The 21,454-nt window shown below is 44.1% G+C and overlaps 1 protein-coding gene across 21 annotated transcripts in view; it reads left to right on the forward strand.

Moving 5' to 3' along the window:
- phldb1b (pleckstrin homology-like domain, family B, member 1b) overlaps nucleotides 1–21,454 on the forward strand; it is a 105,336-nt gene that overhangs the window by 50,577 nt on the left and 33,305 nt on the right. For all 21 annotated transcript variants that reach the window (XM_047594448.1, XM_047594453.1, XM_047594444.1 and 18 more), the window contains 2 exons: nucleotides 6,690–6,815; nucleotides 12,087–13,576. In XM_047594448.1, the coding sequence (XP_047450404.1) occupies nucleotides 6,690–6,815; nucleotides 12,087–13,576 (1,616 nt within the window). The remainder of the gene's footprint in view (nucleotides 1–6,689; nucleotides 6,816–12,086; nucleotides 13,577–21,454) is intronic.

Genomic DNA, 21,454 nt, shown 5'->3' on the forward strand with positions numbered 1-21,454 from the left:
CAAATTCAGAGTTGGTTTACAATTGTTTGCTGCTCTTGGAGTGACAGTACAAATGTATTTGGTTCATGGGTTTAATTTTCCTAATTAGCTACACCTGAGGTGGTGTGGATTAAGAAAAACTAAGACATAAAAAATAAAGACATTTTGGATTACATATTAGACTCGTTCTTATTATCTCTTCAAGCGTAAGTAGGCAGTTTGAATCCAGTGCAGGAATTGCGGACTGTTTCCTAACCATGGAAAAAATAAATAAGTACAACCTACAAAATGTTCTTGCAGTCAGATGGGAGCCGGTTCTTTTAAATATCTCCCCGAGTCTGTCTCTGATTATTGTACTGCTTCTTTTTTCCTTGACATTTATCATGCGATCCTACCCTGTTTTTCTTTTCCTCCTGCAAGAATGTGATCCTTGTTTTCCCGCGCATAAAGACAGCATTTTGAGCATCTGAAGTGCAGCGCTATCTATTCTGCAGTGAAAGCAAAGGGCAAGTGGTGCGAGTGCGGTAAGGTTCAACTGCGTCCTGTCATTTTCTAGGACGGTACGGGGTACCACCGTGTCAGATGGCACACGCCTGGCAGTCGTTTCTGAATCGAGCGTGTGTTTTCGCGTGTATGAAACATGTGTTCTCCCCGCTTTCGCTGACTCATCTCGTGTGGATCCCTGGTGGGCCCTCTGCTGTCAGCGACCACACACGAATAGAAACGCACAAGCACGCACATGCACCCCGGGCCTGGCAGCGCCGAGGCACAGGGTCACTCTGCCTTGGGGGGTCAGGGGTGTGTGGGGGAGGTGGGGGTCAGCCTGTGAGTGAGTGTCAGCTGCCAGCAGCGTTTTGTGCTGAGAGAACAGGGCAGAGGAGGAGAAACGTCTTCCCTCATCCGTCAGCCTTCAGCAGCCTCTGCATCATTTTGACTTGCATGGCTGCACATACGCACAGCAGCTCCACACTCGAGCACACTGTCTGTGTAGGACAGGATTTACTCACAGCTACTCAGTGTAGGGCAGTTGTTCTCCTACCACGTACTGTATTCAGCTTCCCAGAGCATCGTCCGTTACAAATAAGCCTGCAGGAGTTTAAGCCTCTCAAAACTGGTCAAGTTCTGTCTCAGACTATGATAGTATGGACCTTCTTTTCTTTTTTCTTTTTTTTGGTAGATTTAGAACAAGAGATGGGAACACACTGTTCCTTTGCTCCAAACCTGGCGGCAACCTCCGGGTCTGAGCAATGAAGCCCATGTGGAAGTGCAAAAAATCGCAGTTCACATAGTGGCCACTTGAGGCTGCCTCCAAAAGGCATCAAATCCCCATAGACCCCCATGTTAAAAAGCCCAACTTTACAGCATTATTAAACATGTTTACAGCCTGGTACAAAAAATATCTGGAGCTCAAAGTGCGACACGACCCCCCATGTCCACGTTTGGAATATCCGAGTGTGGGCGGAGGACAGATCATTCAGCATGTCGACAGCGGGCTCCATTTTCGCGGTTCAGAGTCCAGTGGGTGACATCACCGTGGGTTTGTCCATAGTAGTCAGTGGTCCCCAACGTTATATCGTCTCCATGTTCCTCAGGGATCACCTCACAGCATTAGTACAGAGAACAAAAAGATGGGACTGTCCGCGCTTTTTCACGCTGCCTTCAAAGGGGCTCGTATTTACCCTGTTCACGAGAAAACCTCAAATGCACAGTGCCCTCTCATGGTAGCCATGTTTTCGTAACGGGAAGTTTTAGATAAGGTCAGAAATCATAGCTGTGAAGTGTTTTCAGAAATGACAATCAAGACATTTGAGAGCTTTAAAAGAAGTGGTATAAAGGCACATCGGTTCTTCAAGCTAAGTGCTAACACCAGGGTGCTAGCATGCCAACAATTCCTATGGTTATAAGCTATTTATTAGCCAGTATAGATATTGAACGAACAAGCTAAACATTATATATATATATATATATATATGTATATATTGAAAATATGATTTTCAATTAAAGACAATAGCTATAATGCTATTTTTTGGGTCTTTTAAGACTTTATTTTAATAGGTGACAGGAAGAGGCGGACTAGTTCATCGGGCGGCTGCTCGTTGAACTATCAGGGCGTACCACAACATCACATTATACTGCATACACATATTTGGTCTTCATTCGATAAGAACACAGCTATTGCAGTGCAAGTTGTTAAACTTGAGCCCTGTTCCCATGGAATTACCGAATGACCTCCCATGTTGCTCCAACCTCAGCGGTCCTGTAATAACGCTAATCCAGTGCTAATCTCCAGCCTACAGCAAAAGACAATGAGAAGCATGAGATGCGTGGCAGCACATGTTGATGTATTGGATTTCATTTATTGATGAATTAATGTGTTCATCACATCGATTAAAGTGGTGCCGATTTGGACGCTGCCAGGTGGTTTGTCTCTTCTCTCCTGGGACCCATATAGTCTTATCACGTCATTTTTTATTTTATTGTAATTTTCATATTTTCAAATCTGCAAAGTAACTAAAGCTGTTAAATAAATGCAGTGGTGTAAAAGGTACAATATTAACCTCTGACTTGAAGTGGAGTGGAGTCAAAAAGTAGAAGAGACTTCATGCACAGAAACAATATGAGTGGATTTGAGTCGAACTCAGAGGACGTCTCCAGGTAATCCCATTGGAACGTAGCTCAAGTCATCACTGTTTTCCTACACTTCCGACAGACACGTTCATTGTTTGACAGAACTGCTGGATCAAAATGACGCGGACCACTCACCAGCTGCCTCCAGCTATCAGAGCGAGTGAGGAGTTAGTCACGGCAGTGTCAGACACACGCCGCTAAAAGATACATTCTTTTAACCACTGTTTTCTTTAGCAGTGCCTGAACCAATCTTCGCAACGAGGATCAGGTTAATGCAAGTCCGGGGTGGGGAGTGTGTGCCGTGAGTCAGAGAGGTGTAGGGAAGGAGAGCGCTGCTGGCAGAATCCAGGGGAAACAGGAGCTAGGTGAAGGAGTCGGGTGACTGCTGAAGCGGCGAGCATGAAGACGCAGCGGCCGAGCTGACGTGGCTCTGCGGGCCGCGGCACCGACATCCCGGGTCACCGCCGCCGAGCGTCCTATTCAGCACGTTTTTGCTTTTCCCTCTCATGGCCAGACTGATGGTACGCTCATTTTCCTGCTATGCGACTTCCAAGCATCGGCAGAAACAATGTGGAAATTACCGACCAAAATTATGTCGAGCGTGGTGTTGTAACCGCTGAAGGGAGCGCTCATGGAAATTTTTTAAAACCAGTCTCCGTACCACTTTGCACAGATACTGATGATGATTGGGAAAAAAATACTAATGCAAATAAGCAAAGTCCTGCACTTAGGCTGCTCGCGTAGGCATGTGGAATTTATTGTACCATTAGAAAGTATCAATTTCAGTGATATTTAGCACCACCGCTGTAACTTCGCCATCGGCGAGGCATTTTTTTGTTTTGCTGTTTCCAACATAAGCAATGGCATTAACGTCTGCAGGAATAAGTGACACTTAGCAGAGTAGCAGAACTTGACTGGAAACAGGGTCGGGATAGTTAGACCTTCCCTCGCAAAGCAGTTGGACTCCATGCGGTTGTTCCACAAAGGGGTGAAGACGACTCTGCGTCCTGCTGTTGTTTCATGTTAATATTGTTACGTTTTCTTTTAGCTTGTGTGGACAGATCATTTGTCCGGTCATACATGGGAGGATTGGTACATTTGCTCCAGATAATTATCTGTCATCGCTTTGTTTACGGTGGTTTCAAATCAGCTAAAATGAGCATCTTCAGAGCATCTTATCTCCTTAATTGGGTGTATATCCCGTAAAAGCAGGATGTCAGAGTGAGGCAGATCAGATTGTTCAACGTCTTTTTACTCGAGGACTGTGCTTGGGAACAAGTTCTCTTACTTGTGTCCTTACCATTTCCCACTGACTGTTCTGTGTAACCAACCACCAGGCCTGTAAAGTTAGAATAGAAACTGGAATGTTTCTACATCGCAACACTGAATAATCGCGATTCCTTATCATTTGCTCTTTTGTTGTCTAGTGTGATGGTGAGAAAATGAGCATCAAACTCATTCTCATTCTTCACGTAGATAATGGCCATCCCTTGGTTCTGCCTCTGGACTTGCCAAATTTTATGTTTTTGTTGTCATCTAATCTAAATGTAGATACAAATAAGTCCGATTCTGTCAGTGGAACTGAGAATTATGATGGCAAGGAAATTGGTAGCAGTGATCTAAGTACAAATGCCATGCAGAGTTTCTCAGTGGAGGATCCAAATCCCACTGGGCAAAGTATACTAGAAACTGTACAACATCATGTCCGAACGAGTCTCTCTGCAGTGGCATCTCATCCTGCCGTAGCCTAATTTTATTCTTCTGTCGCTGCTGCGCTGCATATTAACACCACTTGTCAAGACCGAACAAACCACCTGTTTTCCATCAGTTGCGCCCTCGCCCGCATGTGTGATGTAATCAGCTGTTTTCTTCCCAGGCTGTCAGTGTGTGTCTGTCCATAATAAAAGGGCATCTGGCTTTGCTGCGCATCACCGCAGCCTCCCGTGTGATGGAGAAGTTTCCGATTTTACCTCGGGCCTCATGACGACAGGCGGGGATCTTATCTCAACCCGGGCCCGGAAGACCTTTCTCGTGTAATCTCAGCCCGACACAATGGTGCTATATTGAGAAAGCTATAAACATGTGATTGCTTATCTGTTATCAAGCCCATTGCGCATGAAGACGCTAAATTAACTACATGCATTATGTGTTCTGACATTTCAGATCAGACGCTAAGTGGATGAGATTTATATTACCATAGAGACCCAGTGTGTTGCTGTACAAAACATATATGCATCTAATTAAAATGGGATGACTTGCTTTTAGTCTCCAAAGAATCCTGGAATATACAGTACATACAATTTTCTGTGGATTGGTCCCTATGAGTCATTTGAGCCACTGTTGTTATGATAGTTCAGCTTTAATGTGTCTGAAATCGTCAGCCACATGGTTTGCTACATTTGCACTAGTTAAATATCTGTCATCACTTTGTTTATTGTGGTTTAAAACAAAAACCGAAATAAAGCATCTTTACAGCATCTTATCTCCTTAATTGGATGTGTATCCTGTAGAAGCAGGATGTCAGGGGTGAGGCTCACCGGATTATTCAGTGACTTTTTACCCACTTAAGTACGATTCTCTCTTTCCTGCTACTTTACACATCTATTTCACCGTATTTAACAGGGGAATATTCTACTATTCTATTCTAATATTGTTGAAAAAACATGTTTCGTTATGCTCATTGTTTACATTTAAATCACTCGCAAATCACCAATTAGGGCCAGGACTTGAGTCATTATAATACAAATATAAATGAGTGTTTCATGATGCCTTCATTTCTTTTTTTTTTTTTTCTCTAATAAGTCTCATACACTTGCGGCAATTGTTCCTGTCCAAGTTCATCAGCACCAAGTGTCATAAGTCGTTAATTTGAAGTGGTGACATCAGGACTGCGTGTCCTCGTGCTTTGTGTTTGGTAATGGCGTGGCCTGAGTCAGCGCAGTTTCTCCGCGCACTTGGTTCCTGTTTGAACACTGTGCATTGCTGAGGCGGCCAGAACGGCTCCGATTACATATGTTCACCGAACATATCTCTCCGTCTGCCTCCGTGACAATTTTGTGGGCGTCTGTCTGATCGAGATGTTGTCACCAGTCATGCGCATGCGCACACGCAGGGTTTTTGGGTGATTGTTCTGTTAAGCTTTACTTTACCATTTTGGGTAATGTTTGATTTCCTTCTGTGTGTGTGTGTGTGTGTGTGTGTGTGTGCGTGTGTTAAATGGAAAGATTGATTCCACTCTTCTGCACGTCTGCACACCAAATATCAAGAATGAGCAAATTGCTCAGTGGTGGAAAGCAGTTTAAGAGAAAAATATTGTACTTTTTACCCCTGCATTCATTCGTTGTTTAATAATAAGAAGAACATAAATGGAAGAAACTGTGAAAAATATAAATTTGTGACAAATTCCAATAAAGCATCATCTCATTAGGCTTTCTGTCAAACTTCTCATATGTTTACATTTCGATCACTGCATCTATCCACAATTTACATTTTTCCCATCCCCTCATCTGGAACAACTGGACCAAAGTAAATGCATTAAAATGAAATAAGACTAGCTCCCTCTGCGCAGATAATACACATCAGTGCTAATAAGCTGTTAACATTGTCAAAGGTGATACGGCATAATGAGTGCTTTTACTTTTGGCACTTTATTCACACACAGCTGATAATACTTGGCATTATAAATGCAGGGCCTTTACTTCTGATGTATTCTGAAGGCGTGGTATTAAAGGATCGACGTCACCGTTAGCTCAGCTTAGCGTTAAGACTGGAAACCTGGTTCAAAGTGTTACAAAGTCATCATATTGCAGTTAACTGCTTTTGATTTAATCCGAACACAAACATAAATCTAAAATCTACGTGTGTTTTAATGCAGTTAGAGGTGACTACGCTACATTTTCCCTTAACATGCCGCACATCGTTAAGTTGTACCTTAAATTAAAAATGCTGCACCATCTTTCAGTTTTAAACTTAAATAACCAATATTGTATGCTCTCTGTGGATCTCCCCAATCCTCCAGAAATGTGAATCCCCTAAAGAAGGTACTGTGGCATTAATGCAACCACATATGTTCTGATCCTCAGGCTGCATGCTGTGTTTTGGCCAGTCAGCATTCTTCCGCTTCAACCACCCCGAGGAAGCCTCCAGGATGAAGAGCATGATGCCCCAGGGAGGAAGCGTCTCCACCAGGGACTACAGACTATGCACAGGTACCGTATGGCACTCATGTGCATGCACACGCTACACAATACATGCCATTGTGTGCTTTACTATAATCTCGTGTCCGCTTTCACTCAGCAGCGCCAGCCCCTTAGCGTCATGTCAGTTCCTTCTCTTTCCACAAACACAACTCGGCGTGAATAAAAACACACTGGCCTTTTGTCCCATGAATAATAAGACCTAAAAAGAACACAAAGTTCCAGTTTCAGCCTGGCCTGTAATGCATGAATAGGCCAGATTGTTACAGCCTGGTGGAGGAGGTGGAGGAGCAGGGGCCGGGGTATTTTACAGGTGGATGTTTGTACAGCAGTAAACTCCAGCCATTTTTTCCCCTTTTTATAACCTGGAAAAGGTGAAGAATGTGGAACAGCACAGGGTCGCCTGAAGCTAGAACAGCATTTTGTAGCATGGCATATTTACCTGGACATCAACAACAGAATAAGAAACAGTACACACTGTAGCTTTCCCAACATTCCCATTTGTAGCTCTGTTAGAAGGCCCTTGTTGTCAGAATGGGCCTTTAAAATGCAGCACTCATCGAACCCCGGAGCCTGAGTGGTGCCCAGCTGGGACCCGGTGCCGGAGTTAACACTATGCATGTTTTATGAGCATCTCATTCCTCCGCATCTCCGGGCAAAGTTTTTCAGCTGCTTGCGTTTGTGTGAGCCCCCACCTCCCCCTCCCCTCCTCCTTGGCAGACGCACTGTAAGTGTACCTTCTCCTGGCGAGCTCCGCTACCAGGGAACTGTCACAGCATCTTGTTATTTCCCCTCTTTCTCTCTTTGACGTCCCCTGACACCAGGGGATAAGTATAGCGCACAGGCACGCTGGCTGCCCTGGACTTCCTGATCCAGTAATGAAAGCCTTCCGTTGTTTAGAAACGTACCAATTATGCATTCCTGAGTTGCATCCAGATGAAGGCTGCTTTTACCACTCCCATGATAAACCGGGCATATTTGTCATATCAGCTTGAAAGGACTCGAAAATGACACTTGTTATCTTTGTATAAATTATAGGAACGGGGCCATTATCAGGGCCAAACCCTGATGTATCAAATCATGTATCGGTTTGTAGTTTTCACTAAACACATTGGCAAGTCCTGATCTTGTACATCATGTATTACAGTTAGTGATCCTAAGTAATAGAAGTTGATTCAATGAAAATACAAAACCAAGGACTGAATAAAATAAACCACCTCAACCAACATTAATAAGGAACATATTGTCAATATTCAATATTTCTTCACACTTATATATTTGTTGTATGCCATCACTGGTGGCTTTCTGTCTACCTGTCATGCCGTAACAGTTCGTCCCGTTTTTAGTAAGCTGGGAGGAAAAAAACACACTGAGCTTCTAAATCGCTCCTCAAGAATACTACGGTCGGCATCTGGGGTTCATCCATCTTTATACACAGTCCATGGATTAAATCTGGACCTCTGCTGTTGTGGATGACTGCCTTTTCCATTGCATTACTTTGGAACCTCAGTCAGAGAATTGGCTCTTCTTACACAACATATATTCGTACTCGCAAAATAAACCCACCGCTCTGCAATGATGGTGTGTTTTTGTGATGCCGGTCACCTTCACCTGCGTGTCAGTTGGCTTTGGCGTGCTTTGCCAGCTCAGTGACAGTCCATTGACACTGTCCATCCTCAGCCAGCCTTCTTTTAAGATGCAGCTCTTTACTGATTGGACACTTCCTGTGCTTCTCTGCCAGGCAAGCAGACCGCTTTGTGGCCCTGAGCTGCTTACTTAAAGCGGCCGACGGCTGGAGTTACGGTATCTCTTTTCAAGGACTATTTATAAACCTCCAGTTCCAGTCTACTGTCTGCTGTCTCTGCACCCTCCCTGCCTGGATTTCCCCTCCGGTGCCCGCCTGCACCCACCCACTGGTCATCTGTGTGTTGGCCTTGCTTTTCAATAACAGGCCTTAATCTCCCACTGATTTTACTGCTGTGTACTATATCACTGGCTGCTTGACAGTCTGCAAAAAGAGCCTCTAAAGACTGAAGGTTGCAGTATGGAACTGTCACATGTCGACTTTGTTTTTTCCTCCCATTATTATGGAATGAAAATAAGTCAATCAATGAAAATGAGATAGAGCAAATCTGAAAATGAGTCAGAGAATCGTTTTGCCTTGCAAAGGAGTAAGAACATATTTCCTGACCCCTTTTGTTTCATAACCAAGCCAGTGAAAATGTATATTTCTATATATTTGACAATGCTGGATTTGTAAGACATTTAGTATTTTGTGTGGGAAAATAAGAATTGTACATCATTTCATGTTTCCAAACTTCTTTGCTTTAATTCACTCACATTTTATCTCCTCGGAAGTTGGTCCTGTCATATTATTGCATGAATTTCTAATCCAATATCAGCTGAGTTCATCCTAAAATTTCACTTTCATACCAATGAAATGTTGCAGTTAGTTGTTAAGCAGGTTATTTGTTGATGTTTTCCCCCCCGTCTCACCTGAAAGTGATAAAATCTTCATTACATGGAGACAACAACCGTGACAAGTCATAAAATGAACTACCGTGACTCTTTAAAAACAGCTGTAAATCTCTCTGAAGTCTGCATCACTCGGAGAGAAAGAGTTAGCCGGCACACCGGAAATACAACACGTCTACCTTCAAAATAAATTACATCAATACTTATTTGAGGAAGGTTGCTTGTTGGGGAGAGCTGACCGGGGCTGTCCTGTCTAATGATTCATTTTATTTGTAGCATAAATGTAAAGTATTTATATCTGTATTGTATTATGAGATTTCAAGGGACGCTGTTAGTAGTTTATTTGTCATGTTCAGTCAAGACCAACTTAATGTTTAGTGTAATTTAGTTAAGGCTTTATTTTGAAGATCCGTACCGGATCCATGCCGTGTTGCCTTTGCTGTCTAGTAACTTGATATGAATGGTACCGTAGTCGGCAACCGTGCCGAGCACCCTGACCCCGGCTGAAATATCACTTCGGTGTTGAATCTCCACATCTTCCTCGGTGTGCGTGGAGTCAGGCACGGCGGGGCTCCGTCACACCCGGTGTGTTAACGGTGTCCGGAGGATGTGGGCCTCATATGTGCGTGTGTGTGCGTGTCATGTAGCAGGTGAACCGCACTGAAACCGACCGGGTCGCAGTTTTATTCGTTCATGTGAGTAACCCGACTGCTTAATGCCCGAGCTTTGGGCTAGTGAAGTGATGCGAACCGGCATCGCGCCAAACTCCATTAACAATCTGTCGGTTTAATGTGCATTTATTTATCAGGGAAGGTACACACGCTGTATGACAACATTGCTTACTTGAGTCGAATCATTTCATTTTAACCCTTTATTCAGCGCCTAACCGATCAATAAATATGAACCCTTTCGGGAAGGAGGGTATTTAATTTCCTTGTAACAATATCACAGTGTGTAATCTCAGGAGGGGAGATTTGGGGAATGGCAGATGGATAAAACGCGTGTTTCTTCCATATGGAGCCCGGAATTAAAGCGGAATTGCAGAGGTCCTCGCGGTTGATGAGAAAATCTCAAGTCAATTTGCATCAGACATCCCTTGTCATCGGCGATTACGTTAACGTTAAATTGCCAGATTTGTAAATGAAGTTTGGCACGGTGTACTCGGACTGTATCCCATGACATCATTGCACGGGCTTTCCCTCACCAAACGGTTGCATTTCTTCCAGTCACCCCACCCCCTTCGTGTTCTACTGTGCACATAAGATTGAAGCCGGGTTGTTGTCTGTGACATTGACATTTGCGAGGAGCTCGAGGGGGTAAAATGCATTGAGGTGTCAGCCTGCAGACCGTCGTGCTTTATCTTTTGCAGGAGAATGGATTCAGTTTGATTGTGGCTGTGGTCGAGATGAAGGCACAGCTTCGTGGCATGGCAGTGTTGTGTTGTGGGAGAGCAGGTGAAGCTGCTACCATCTCAGTTTAAAAAGCACAGCTGATGCATTATTTGTGAAGCTTATATATTTCAGAGCAGTCCTCTCTGACATCATCTTAGCAGAAAGACGAAACGAACTTCTATTTCATTATATTGTGCGCTCTGTTATCCCATGCTCCATCTCTGTCATTTTTCAGGTTTACAGTGTTACTATGCCACTGTTGGACATGACAGCTCTGCCCCTCTTAGTGTTCGCACTGATATCTCGGTTGTCCTCGTATTTCCATTTAAAAATGACAACAAGTCACTTTAAACAGATTTTATTTAGCATTAATAAACCTGATTTGTACACTGATCCCTGCCCCAAAGCCATGCTGGTGAATCTCCCACGTGGCCTTGCGTTTCTGTTGTAATAATCTACGATGCTGACATTAGAGGGAGGCGGTTAAGATTAGATTACCCGGCCTGTGTCCTACGTTGCTTTTGGGCCACACAGTAATGTGGTTATGTAGGCACATTTTCTACTGATCCCTATCCAGCTCACCAGCTTGTTCATCTCCTCGTCACTGTCTTGCAGTATATTTACCAAACCAGAAAAGAAATAACATTTGGCAGTTGGGAAATCAGCCCAAATTAATAATGGAAAGCCATAAAAATCTCAGGTCAAGGTTAATGGTTGCTTTCCTTATTGCCTTCTTCACTACCTCTTTTACCAAGGGAAAGACAGGCAAGGTCAGGTCATCTAGCAGATTTGGTTTAAACCTTATACAATAGGTAATGCATAGGTAATACAGAATGTCATTTTCAGAGTAAAATGTATTGATGCAGGACACCATTATTAGAACTGTCTCATAGTCTGGTAACACACCACCTGGATTTTATGATAGGACCTGTTTCAACCATTAAAGAGTAAAAAGCTATGTTGGGATGCAACTGCATAGTCCTACAAGAAATCAGACATTTTGTTGTCAACAAACTCAACTCCACCATACTCAAATGGGATCTGAGACTGAGCCAAAACAATTTCTGTGTCCTGGCAGACCTTTGCCAGAACATAATCAGTTTTCAATGGAGCGATTTCAGACCAACTTTTTGCCACAAAAATGGGGATGTTGGTCTGGCATCCAGGATATTGAAGGTGCATTGTACCTGTAGTAAGATCTCAGGTCATTGTTAAAAAGAACTGTGAATAAGCAAACAAATCATTTTGAAAGGATGAGCAGTGTTGGTGGTGGTATGTCCGTATGTGGTTCAGATTTTTGATGTATCCCTATTCTCAGTCTGAAAGTAGCTCAACAATCTTGATTGTCATTATCATTGGGCTTAAACTCTCTTTGTACTCATACCTGATCACAATTTTTCCTGTCTTTTCTGTCTAGACACAGAGAGTTTGGTCAATGGGAATCACCAGGCCAGTCCAGGCCAGTCTCCCCCAGCTCCTGGAGAGAAAGTCCAGTCTGAGCACAGTGCGATCGTCAGCTCTATTGAGAAGGACCTCCAGGAGATCATGGACTCCCTAGTCATGGATGACCCTCAGCCTTCTTCCTCGGAGGCAAAAAAACCTCCTGGAGGTCACTCCCCCCTGTCACCCATGGTCAATGGAGGGGGTCGTTATCTATTGTCCCCTCCTACCAGCCCAGGGGCCATGTCTGTGGGCTCTAGCTATGAGAATACATCCCCTCCTTTCTCCCCGCTATCCTCCCCCTCAGCGGCCAGCAGTGGGAGCATTACCAGCCCCTCTCCTAGTGGAGGACCCCAGGACCAGAGTTCTTCTCTGCCGCCAGTGCCTGTACGCTCCTCTAGCTACAACTTCACCACCCAGCCTCCGCCTGTACCCCAGCCACGGACCATACTGCCTAACTTCAGCAGCAGCGGGGTGGGCCACAAAGTTCAGGAGAGCCCCAGGCTGCAGCGAAAGGTCTTAACAGAAGCTCCTGCAAGCCCCAAGCCAAGCCGCAGAGGACTAGGCCAAGATGGGCCTGAGAGCCCTCGACAGACCTCCTTTCTGTCTTCTAACGAATCTCTTAGTAGCAGAAACGTTGTGCCAAGTAGCCCAAGACTTACTCCCAAATTTCCCACCTTTCCATCACCATCGCCATCCAGCCCAAGGACCAAGACTACCACGGTGCTCCAGGAAAGGCCTGCCAGCCCCTTTAGAGAGCAGACCAGTCTAAGTGATCACTCCCTTACCTCTAGCCCCCCCAGGCAGCTTTCTCAACCAACCAGAGCCTTCCAGCCTCCCCTGGACCCCATCGTCCATATCATTCAAGGTTCCCCACTCCAGCAGCATCCACGCTCGCTGCAGCCCCCTGAAAGCCCTCGCATGGCCAGGAGAAACATGGAACTGAATGGGGGAAGTGGAGGGAGCAGTAGTATGAGAGAGCTGCCACCTTTAAGTCCATCCCTGGCTCGGAGAGGGGTTCCAGTTCTCCCAGGGGCGCTTCCAGGGACAGTTCCCACAATGAGGACTCCAGACAGCCCCTCAGGTCTGAGCAAGCTTGTCCCAGAGAGTCCCAGACTTCGACGCAAGACTGGATCTACATCAGAGGAACCAACATGCAGCAGAGGAATTCGAGCTCGCAGTCCATCGCCCACCTCCATGATGATGGAGGGCAGTGGTGGCACCGGGGTACGGAAGGCGAGCTTTGGGAATTCCTTGTCCCCTGCTTACAGCCTTGGTTCCCTACCCGGTTCATCCCCTGTAGCCAGTCCCAGGACCCACAGGAAGATGTCCTCAGGGAGACCCCACCCTGGCATGAGAGAGAGGAAGAACAGCATCACAGAGATCAGTGACAACGAGGATGAGCTGCTGGAGTACCATCGACGACAGAGAGAGGAGAGGCTTCGAGAGCAGGAGATGGAGAAACTGGTGAGTCAGGATCTTACATCACCACGAAACTACTGTTTATGTGTTCATTCAAAAGTAACTAACCATGTTAGCTTACCTGCTACATCTTTGCTTTTTTTTTAATACACTTTTCTTATTCCCAGTATATTATTTATTTATTTGTCGTCTTTTCAATTTTGAATTGAGTTGTGTCATACTTGACTGCTAATGAGCTCTTCCAGGTCCAGGCATGTTTTGCAATGTTGATGATTTTGTGTTACTTAAAATGATCAATGATGATAACATTCATGCTTCAGTACAATTTTTAAATTCCTTTTAGGAAAAACCGCTGGAACCAATATGATATTTTTTTTTGTTATTTATCAGAATCCTTTTAATTGAACTGAATTTTTTGTCTTGACAATTGTGCAGACAGACATTACTAGAAGGCAAAACTTTCCAATCGTTTGTCAAGTTGCCTGATACATTGCCCCTTAATTTGCAGTCTTATTTATTTTCTGTCGGTAATCTAATCCGTTCATCGACTCGTCACTCCTCCCCCACTGCCTGAAAGCCAGACAAGACAAATTGAGCCCTTTTGTGTTTATATGACCCACGATCGCTAATTAGATTTAAATGAATTTACACTCTGGATAACACTTTTAACTTAGTGCATACTTTTTTCTAGTGTAGGATTGAGATGAACAGACCAACCAGTAATAGCAGTGCTGGAGGTTTAATACTGGCAGGTGACCTACGGCGAGATATTAGCTGGTGTTTACATCTCTAGTGTCCTTCATCTGCGCTTGATGCCCTTGAACAGGGCACCGAGCCCCCACAACTGATCCAGGGTTACTGTGGCAGAATGTTTGCAGGTTGTATTTTTTTGTAGGGTGTATGTTTTAACTGTATACATAGGAAGGATATGTAAAAGGAGACATATTAAACAAATTCAGCTCGTTGCAGACCTGAATAAATGACTCAATAGAGAATTTGAATGATAAATCAAGTAATTTCTTCATGTACCAAACGTCGGTGTCTGAATGTGCTTGTGTTCTTTGTGTTGTGCGATAGAGAACTGAATGTCTTTGTTTTTTTGTGCTGTTGGTTGGACAAGCAGAAACAGTAGAAGTCAAGTCATGCACTCTGATGCCAATGGTTCATAGCTCCTAGTATTACCTTAGTGATAAGAAATCTGTTTTGATGTGTGCCAAATATAATGGGATTGGATTGGATGATGCAATTTAGGAGATTTTTTTTCTCTAAAGCTTGCTTACACAAGAAAGGAGCTTTGTATAGTTTTGAGAGTTTGACATTTTGATAAGTTGCAACTTAGCTATGTTAGCGTTGGTATTCTTTTATATTTCCTTTGACCAAAACACACTTTACAGTGTAAATGGTCAAGGAGCCTGCGGACGGTCTTCAGGCATGTCAGAAAACTGCCTTAGGCCAAATTCATTAGCATGATTGACTGGGAGAGCTGTAGGATGGTGTAAATATCCTTCCGGAGGCTTGATCTTTCGCTATGTGAGTTTCCTCCTGGAGGAAGGATGCATAGTGATTGCAGCATATCCATGTTTGTTTATAAAAGGAGGAATAATCAGGCCCGTAACCCATATGAGTGAACTGTCTGCAACTTGGCTGTCGGGCTGTCTAAACTCCTGCTGACATGCGGTCTCAGGGCGCCCAGATGAGTCCATAGCAACCGCATTGTTTGTTGTTTCCTAAACTGAGCAGGAGGGAGGGTGGGGGAAGCCGCCGTAGACATCTTGAACTTGTCTGCCAGACTGAATGAAACTGTGGAGACAAAGTCCTTTTTAAAAAGCTTTTATATGCGTTTGTGCCTGCGTGAGAAGGCGTTTTTTTCCGCCCTGGTTGTAATTACAAAGTTTTTTGAAAGTGCGAGACGGGAGTGAAGGCACCTCTGTTGGACGGACGGAGACGACATGCCCTCTGTCTCTGTGTGCCAGTTCATGTTGTGGTACCTCCTGTAGAAACATGGCAATTAAACAGCGTGTCGGCAGTACCAGATCCATTCAATGAGACGGTGTTTAGCACTTAACAGGGGGGGCGGGCCTGGCTAAATGCTTCAAGACCAGAGGATATTGTCAACACATGAATGAAAAAAAAAAAAAAAACATGTGTTAGCAGCACGATACCCAAGTTTCTGATCTCTTGTTCTTCTCATTTTTAGGATTCTCAAACTTGCCACTACAGAACAAGAGAGTTTATTAAGTGCGATTTTCATCTCTCTCTCTCTCTCTCTCTCTCTCTCTCTCTCTCTCTCTGTCCTGTTTGTTAAGCAGATCAGTGCCAAAAACAAAAACAACAGACTCAGAGTCACAGTTGATAATGCATGGTATGTTACGTGGGTCTAGGGCTCCACTAATGTGAGAGGTGGTGGCAGCTCCACACACAGGTGAATTAGAAGATGGTGCTACAGTATCACATGTTTCTGATTCAAGAATAAAATCGTTAGAAATACACTCTAACATCGTTAGTCTCAACAGAGAATTCTTACATTTTTAGTTTATTTACATAAATACTATTTACACGTCTAGTTCCAATATTGGCCTTCACATATCGCCCTCAGTCAAAGCATAAACCCCTGTTCATTCCGAGAGAAAGGTCATCGGCCACATCAACCTTTGGGCGAGTACAACTTTCATACGCACAAAGACCAGTATTGACATTAGATATGTGCACGTAGCTCGTGGCACATAAGGTCAAGGATCATAATCGTGTCAGGTAAATAAGGTGTTCAGGGCGCTCGCGAGGGCTTTTTGAGACTCGGAGGCAAGATTCCTCAGCAGCCTGCTACGGTATTGTAGTGCTGAATGCACCGACTTGCAGCTCTGTGAGGAGGCAGGGTGTGGAGCTGCAGGGCCTGTAATTAGTCACAGTTGACTCACTGTCATGACAGATTTTTCTTGCCCGTGAGCATGTGCGTTTAAAGCCTTTCACACACAGCCTGCTACTCATTCACACAACTGATTACAAAAAAAACAAAGTTATGTGAACAGGGAGTCTCCAAAGAAGTTTATTCTGGGGGAAAAAAAAAGAGGCTTATTGTGAAAGCAACAGGAGCACACAGCTCAGAGGCAGCAGGCAGGCTGCTGGGAGAGTGCAGCTCCTCTCATCTACGGATACACCGATTTATCAGGCTTATAGTGGATGGAATTTGTTTTGGTCTCTGGGGCTCCTTCAATGCATTTACATTACTTGTTACGTTAAATACTTTGATGCTGTGGTTAGGCGTTATCAACGCAACAAATTGAAATATTTGAGGAAATTCACTAGATCCCAAGTGTCTGTGATCCCCAGAGGGCCCCTCCCCTCACTCCATAGGACCCAACGACCCCCACTAACAACATCCTGCTTCCAGACAACACAGGTCACCCTCAGAAGACCCATGTCCATTCTCTGATAACTCACAAGGGAGACCTGCACAATATTAGGAAGGTGGTCATAATGTTATGCCTTATCGGCGTATAGAAAATGTAAAACTTGCACGTCCGTATCCTCGTTTAACACTGAAGGGCATACGAGTTGAACTGTACGTAACTGCAACTCCAAAAAGCTGCAAAGCTTCTCTCTCAAACCAGAATAGCAAATGACAAAGAGGCCAAGTTAACATGTCGCCATTTGCTATTTTGAGTAGAGTTGCGCAGTGATTCACCATCTCTTTGTGAAGAACTTTTTTTTTAATTTCATCCCTGATTAGTTAACTTTGTGGAGTTGCTGCTGCGTGGGGGCGGTGTGTCCTCAGGCAGAGTCCTGTAGAAAAGAAAATCTGTTATTACAATCCCTACTGGTTTCTGCTGGAGGTCAGTAAAGGGCACAGATTGCTTAATGGATCTATAATAAAGGCTTCCATAAGTCTTTTTCCCTGATGCGCTATTCTCTCCGGACTCAAGTGCGCTCTCTCCTCCAGATCTGCCCTTGAAATATCAGAGATTGGGGCTGCAGTTCTGTAGATGTAGCCCAAGGCAGAGATTTGAAGTTAAGTTAACTCTGGCATTTATCATCCTCATATTGCAGACCACTACCAACGAAGTGAGCCAGCCTGCCGTGTCCCCTTTAACCGTTCGCTTTGCTTTGCTTTGCATGGGCTGCAAATGTAACAAACATTAGCTTGTCCTTCCTGCATGGTTGGCATCTTTGCTACTGTTCATGAGGATTAGCGTGCCAAATATACCCCTGCGTCCGCACCACATATGTATACCCGCATCTCTCAGAACACGACCAAATATATCCAGCTACTGTGGGACACCGAACCTGCCCACCTAGGCTGCCAAATATATCTCGCACCTACACTGCACAAACCCACTGCCCAGTGGGTGTGAGTGTTAATCACGCTAAGGGGGAGTTTTTTTGCAGAATCGCATGCAGTTTTCTGTAATTTACAGCAGAGAAAAAATAGATGAAAATATTTAGACCACAACAGTGACCTTACCGGCGCATGTTTGTGTTTGAATCATCAGTTTACTGCTGCAAGGCGGATTACTGGGATTTTGTGTGTTTTAGCTTGAAAGTCAAACTGGACTGGGAAACGGGATAAAAAAGAGATGCGCTCGGACAGATAAGACAGTGGAGTAGAGTCTGCAGCTCTCTATCTGGGACAGCGATAATTCCGTTTCCCTGCTCGTCCAAAGGAAAGCTGCAGTAATCCAGTCTTGAGACGGCACCAACAAACATTCCACACATGGATTTTCTCCACAGAGCGCAAGAGTCACTTGCCACAGTGTCCCTTTTATTCCCTCTAATTATTATTTAAGTGATTATGACAGAATTTACAGCAGTGGTTTAAGCCACGTCGGCTGGAAAATGGGAAAGATCCGCTTTTGACTGCAGCTGTGCACGCTGCTGTTTTTTGACCTCTCCACTAGAGGGGGTCGTCTCACTGTTCAGACCCACGTTGCAAATTCACCCCATCACGAGTGATATCTGTAGCAGCACTAACATACACTCAGTTCACTAGATCCACTTGAGAAAACAAAGATATTGTAGGATAACGGTCATGAAAAAAAAATCTTTTCTTCATTCAGCATCTCCAGTAATTGAGAGAGCCGTTGATTCAGCTGTGCTTTTCTTTTTGGAGGCTGTATTTAATTCAATCCAACAGTTTATCAACACCACAAACTACATGCTCCAAAATGATGACACCACTGAATTCTGACTCTGTTTCAACGTAAACTGAACATTATAACAATCACAAAGGGGGATTTAGTACAGGACAGTTATATAAGAATGCATTTGTTTTCTGTAGTGTATCTAATGAAGTGGCAAATGATCATACATCTAATTTAGCCGGTGAAGAAACAGGCACTAAACCACGTCACAGACATGATTGATTTGTGATCAATTTAACAAAAAAGCACATTTTGAAGTATAGCTCTAATAGTATAATATGAATGAGCTTTCAGTAAACACAGTTGTTGTGAATACAAGACACATTCAGCTTTTTAGAATTTAGTTGTAAGTTTGTCTGCATTTACCTCCTGAGGCGTGGATTTAGTTTTTGTCAGTCAGTTTTTATCAGTTATACTGATAATGAAAATAATCACTGTCTGCAACGTTACGTTTCTCCCAGTGCTACCTGTTTTGACTCAGTGTATGGGATGATGAGATGGAGATTGTACTTTCTGCCCAATTTGCAATTAATCCAAGTCATGTAGACCCCATTGATATGGAGTAAACCTTGGGTGTTTGGCGTCCCTGGGGAAATGTCTGGCCTTGCTTCTGTGAACTAGGATTAGCAGAGCAAGTTTGTAATCCAACCTTATCTTATTGTGTATATTGAGACTGAATGTACTGCAGTCCCAAAACTCTTTTGTGAACAAATACATCAATTACTTTGGTTTGTATAGTGTCAGAAAGCTATTAACATCATTATATCCCCCAATGTGAAGCTTAGGTCCATTTGACTGAACAACTACTCAATACAGCTTTAATATTTTTGTTGTAACATGTAAAAATAATGTGTATTTTGTGACCACTAAGCGAAATGGGTTCCTTATTAACATTAACTCTAAAGTTTGCTAATTCATTGTATTTGGGCCAAACTTAGCCAGAGAGCAGCTTCACTACCCAAAAATCTGTTGGGAGCTGATTAAGCTCCACAAAGCCATAGTCATACATCTGAGTGCCGTAGACTTGAGTTTGTTTACAACATTTTGTGACCACAATGCTCAACGGGTTCCTTTATAATCACCCGTTAACTAAATATTAAATGTCCAACTCGAGTGTTATTGCCTGTTTAAAGCGCCACAGAAAACTTCAACTTCAGATTAAAACGATTTGTTCCATCATTAAACAGTCAAAACAGAATTAATCGATTCAAGACTTTAATCCTCTGACTGACTGTGTAGCAAACTTAGTTTAAAAGTGCTTCAAATCCTCCTCGTTGTCTACAGCTAGAAATACACTCTATCAAACATGTGAGACCTGTGGGGATAACTGACCTGCCTGCATTGAACTTATCAGCCTATTTCCAGTGAAGAACAGTCGGTGCAGACAGTATAAAGTTCTGCTTGGTGTACAAAGTTAGCCCCTTGGCTTTTCTTAGAACCAACCAGCCGGCCACCTCCCACTCGAGGAAGTCCCTGTACCTTATGATCTTTAGCAACTCCCCCCAACCCACTTCACACAGACTCCTCGCCACCTCTCACAAGACCTGGGTAAGGTTAGGGGGGAGGGAGGGAGGGAGGGAGGGAGGAAGGGAGGTGGAGGTGGGGGGGTTTCGCCTGCTCCTCATCCGTCCCAAAGTAGCACAACCAGTTGTGAAACCAATTTCCAGTGCAGAAAGAGCAGCGTCGAGAACGTCTGTCTGACTGAGCCGCAGAGAGCAGCAACATCCTCAGGTCGCGTTAGAGCTGCACGCCGCCGTCCCTGCGAGCCATGGACCGGTTTCACGTACTGTCTGGCAGCAGGACGGTCCCAGCGCTCCGGTTCGCTCAGAGCAGGGAGCAGGCTGTGGTGTATCTGCTGGCTCTGGCCAAAGAGAAGCCAGTCCTCTTGAACGGCGTGGCAGCACTCATGAAGGTAACCGATGCCGCTGCTAATATTAACAAAGCTCTGTCAGTTGTCGCTCTCTGACTATATTTAAGTGTGCGTCGAGTGTGTTTTGATGTCCCTGCGCCGGGGTTTTGATTTGGATAATACGCAAACTGTTCTGAGGCCTGTTGACTGCATGTGATGCTGTGTGGTTACGAGCCTTCCGCCGGCTCAGTCATTAACAAGGGGAGCATTCAGGGCCTCGCACGGCTTTGTTCGGGGAGTTTTATGAGTTGAGCTTGGAAAATATGTTACATGTATTCACACAATAGCACGTGACCTAATCCCATAACATTTGTGCGGACATGTCAGTTCTGTAGGAAACCAGAGAACCCGTGTGGAAAAGTCACACAACATTTAAATAAACCTTCTTCTATTTTCAAGCACAGTTTACATGTTGGGGTTGGAAGGTTTCTATGGTAACAATCGTAGTCTATAATAAAACGGATCAAAGCAGAATTTGGTTTTTTACATCTGATGTTTTTCTGTTGAAACTTTTGAAATGCTGTGCAAATTTTCTGTATGTATGTAAGCACACAAGGACGTCATATTCTCATCTAATTTTGTGTTCTTGTCAAGCAGAAATCTTTTATGAAACAGTAAAACATTTGTGAGAGGCTATGTGTGTGTTGCTTTCTTGCTGGAAGTTACTTTGGAAAATGCTTTAATTATGGGGCTTCAGCTTAGAAGCAATTAGCCTGGAACAGAGAACTTTCTAGCCTGGATCTGCACAACAGAAAAACAATCCTCCTATTAGCACCACTAAAGCTTGCTAACTGATTATCTGTGGCTAAAACCTAGTCAGGTAGCCAGAGCAACTTCCCTGTCGACGAATCTGTTATGGTTGAAAGTTGGTCTTGAACC

This window comes from Mugil cephalus, chromosome 9, assembly GCF_022458985.1.
Source record: "Mugil cephalus isolate CIBA_MC_2020 chromosome 9, CIBA_Mcephalus_1.1, whole genome shotgun sequence".
Taxonomy (NCBI): domain Eukaryota; kingdom Metazoa; phylum Chordata; class Actinopteri; order Mugiliformes; family Mugilidae; genus Mugil; species Mugil cephalus.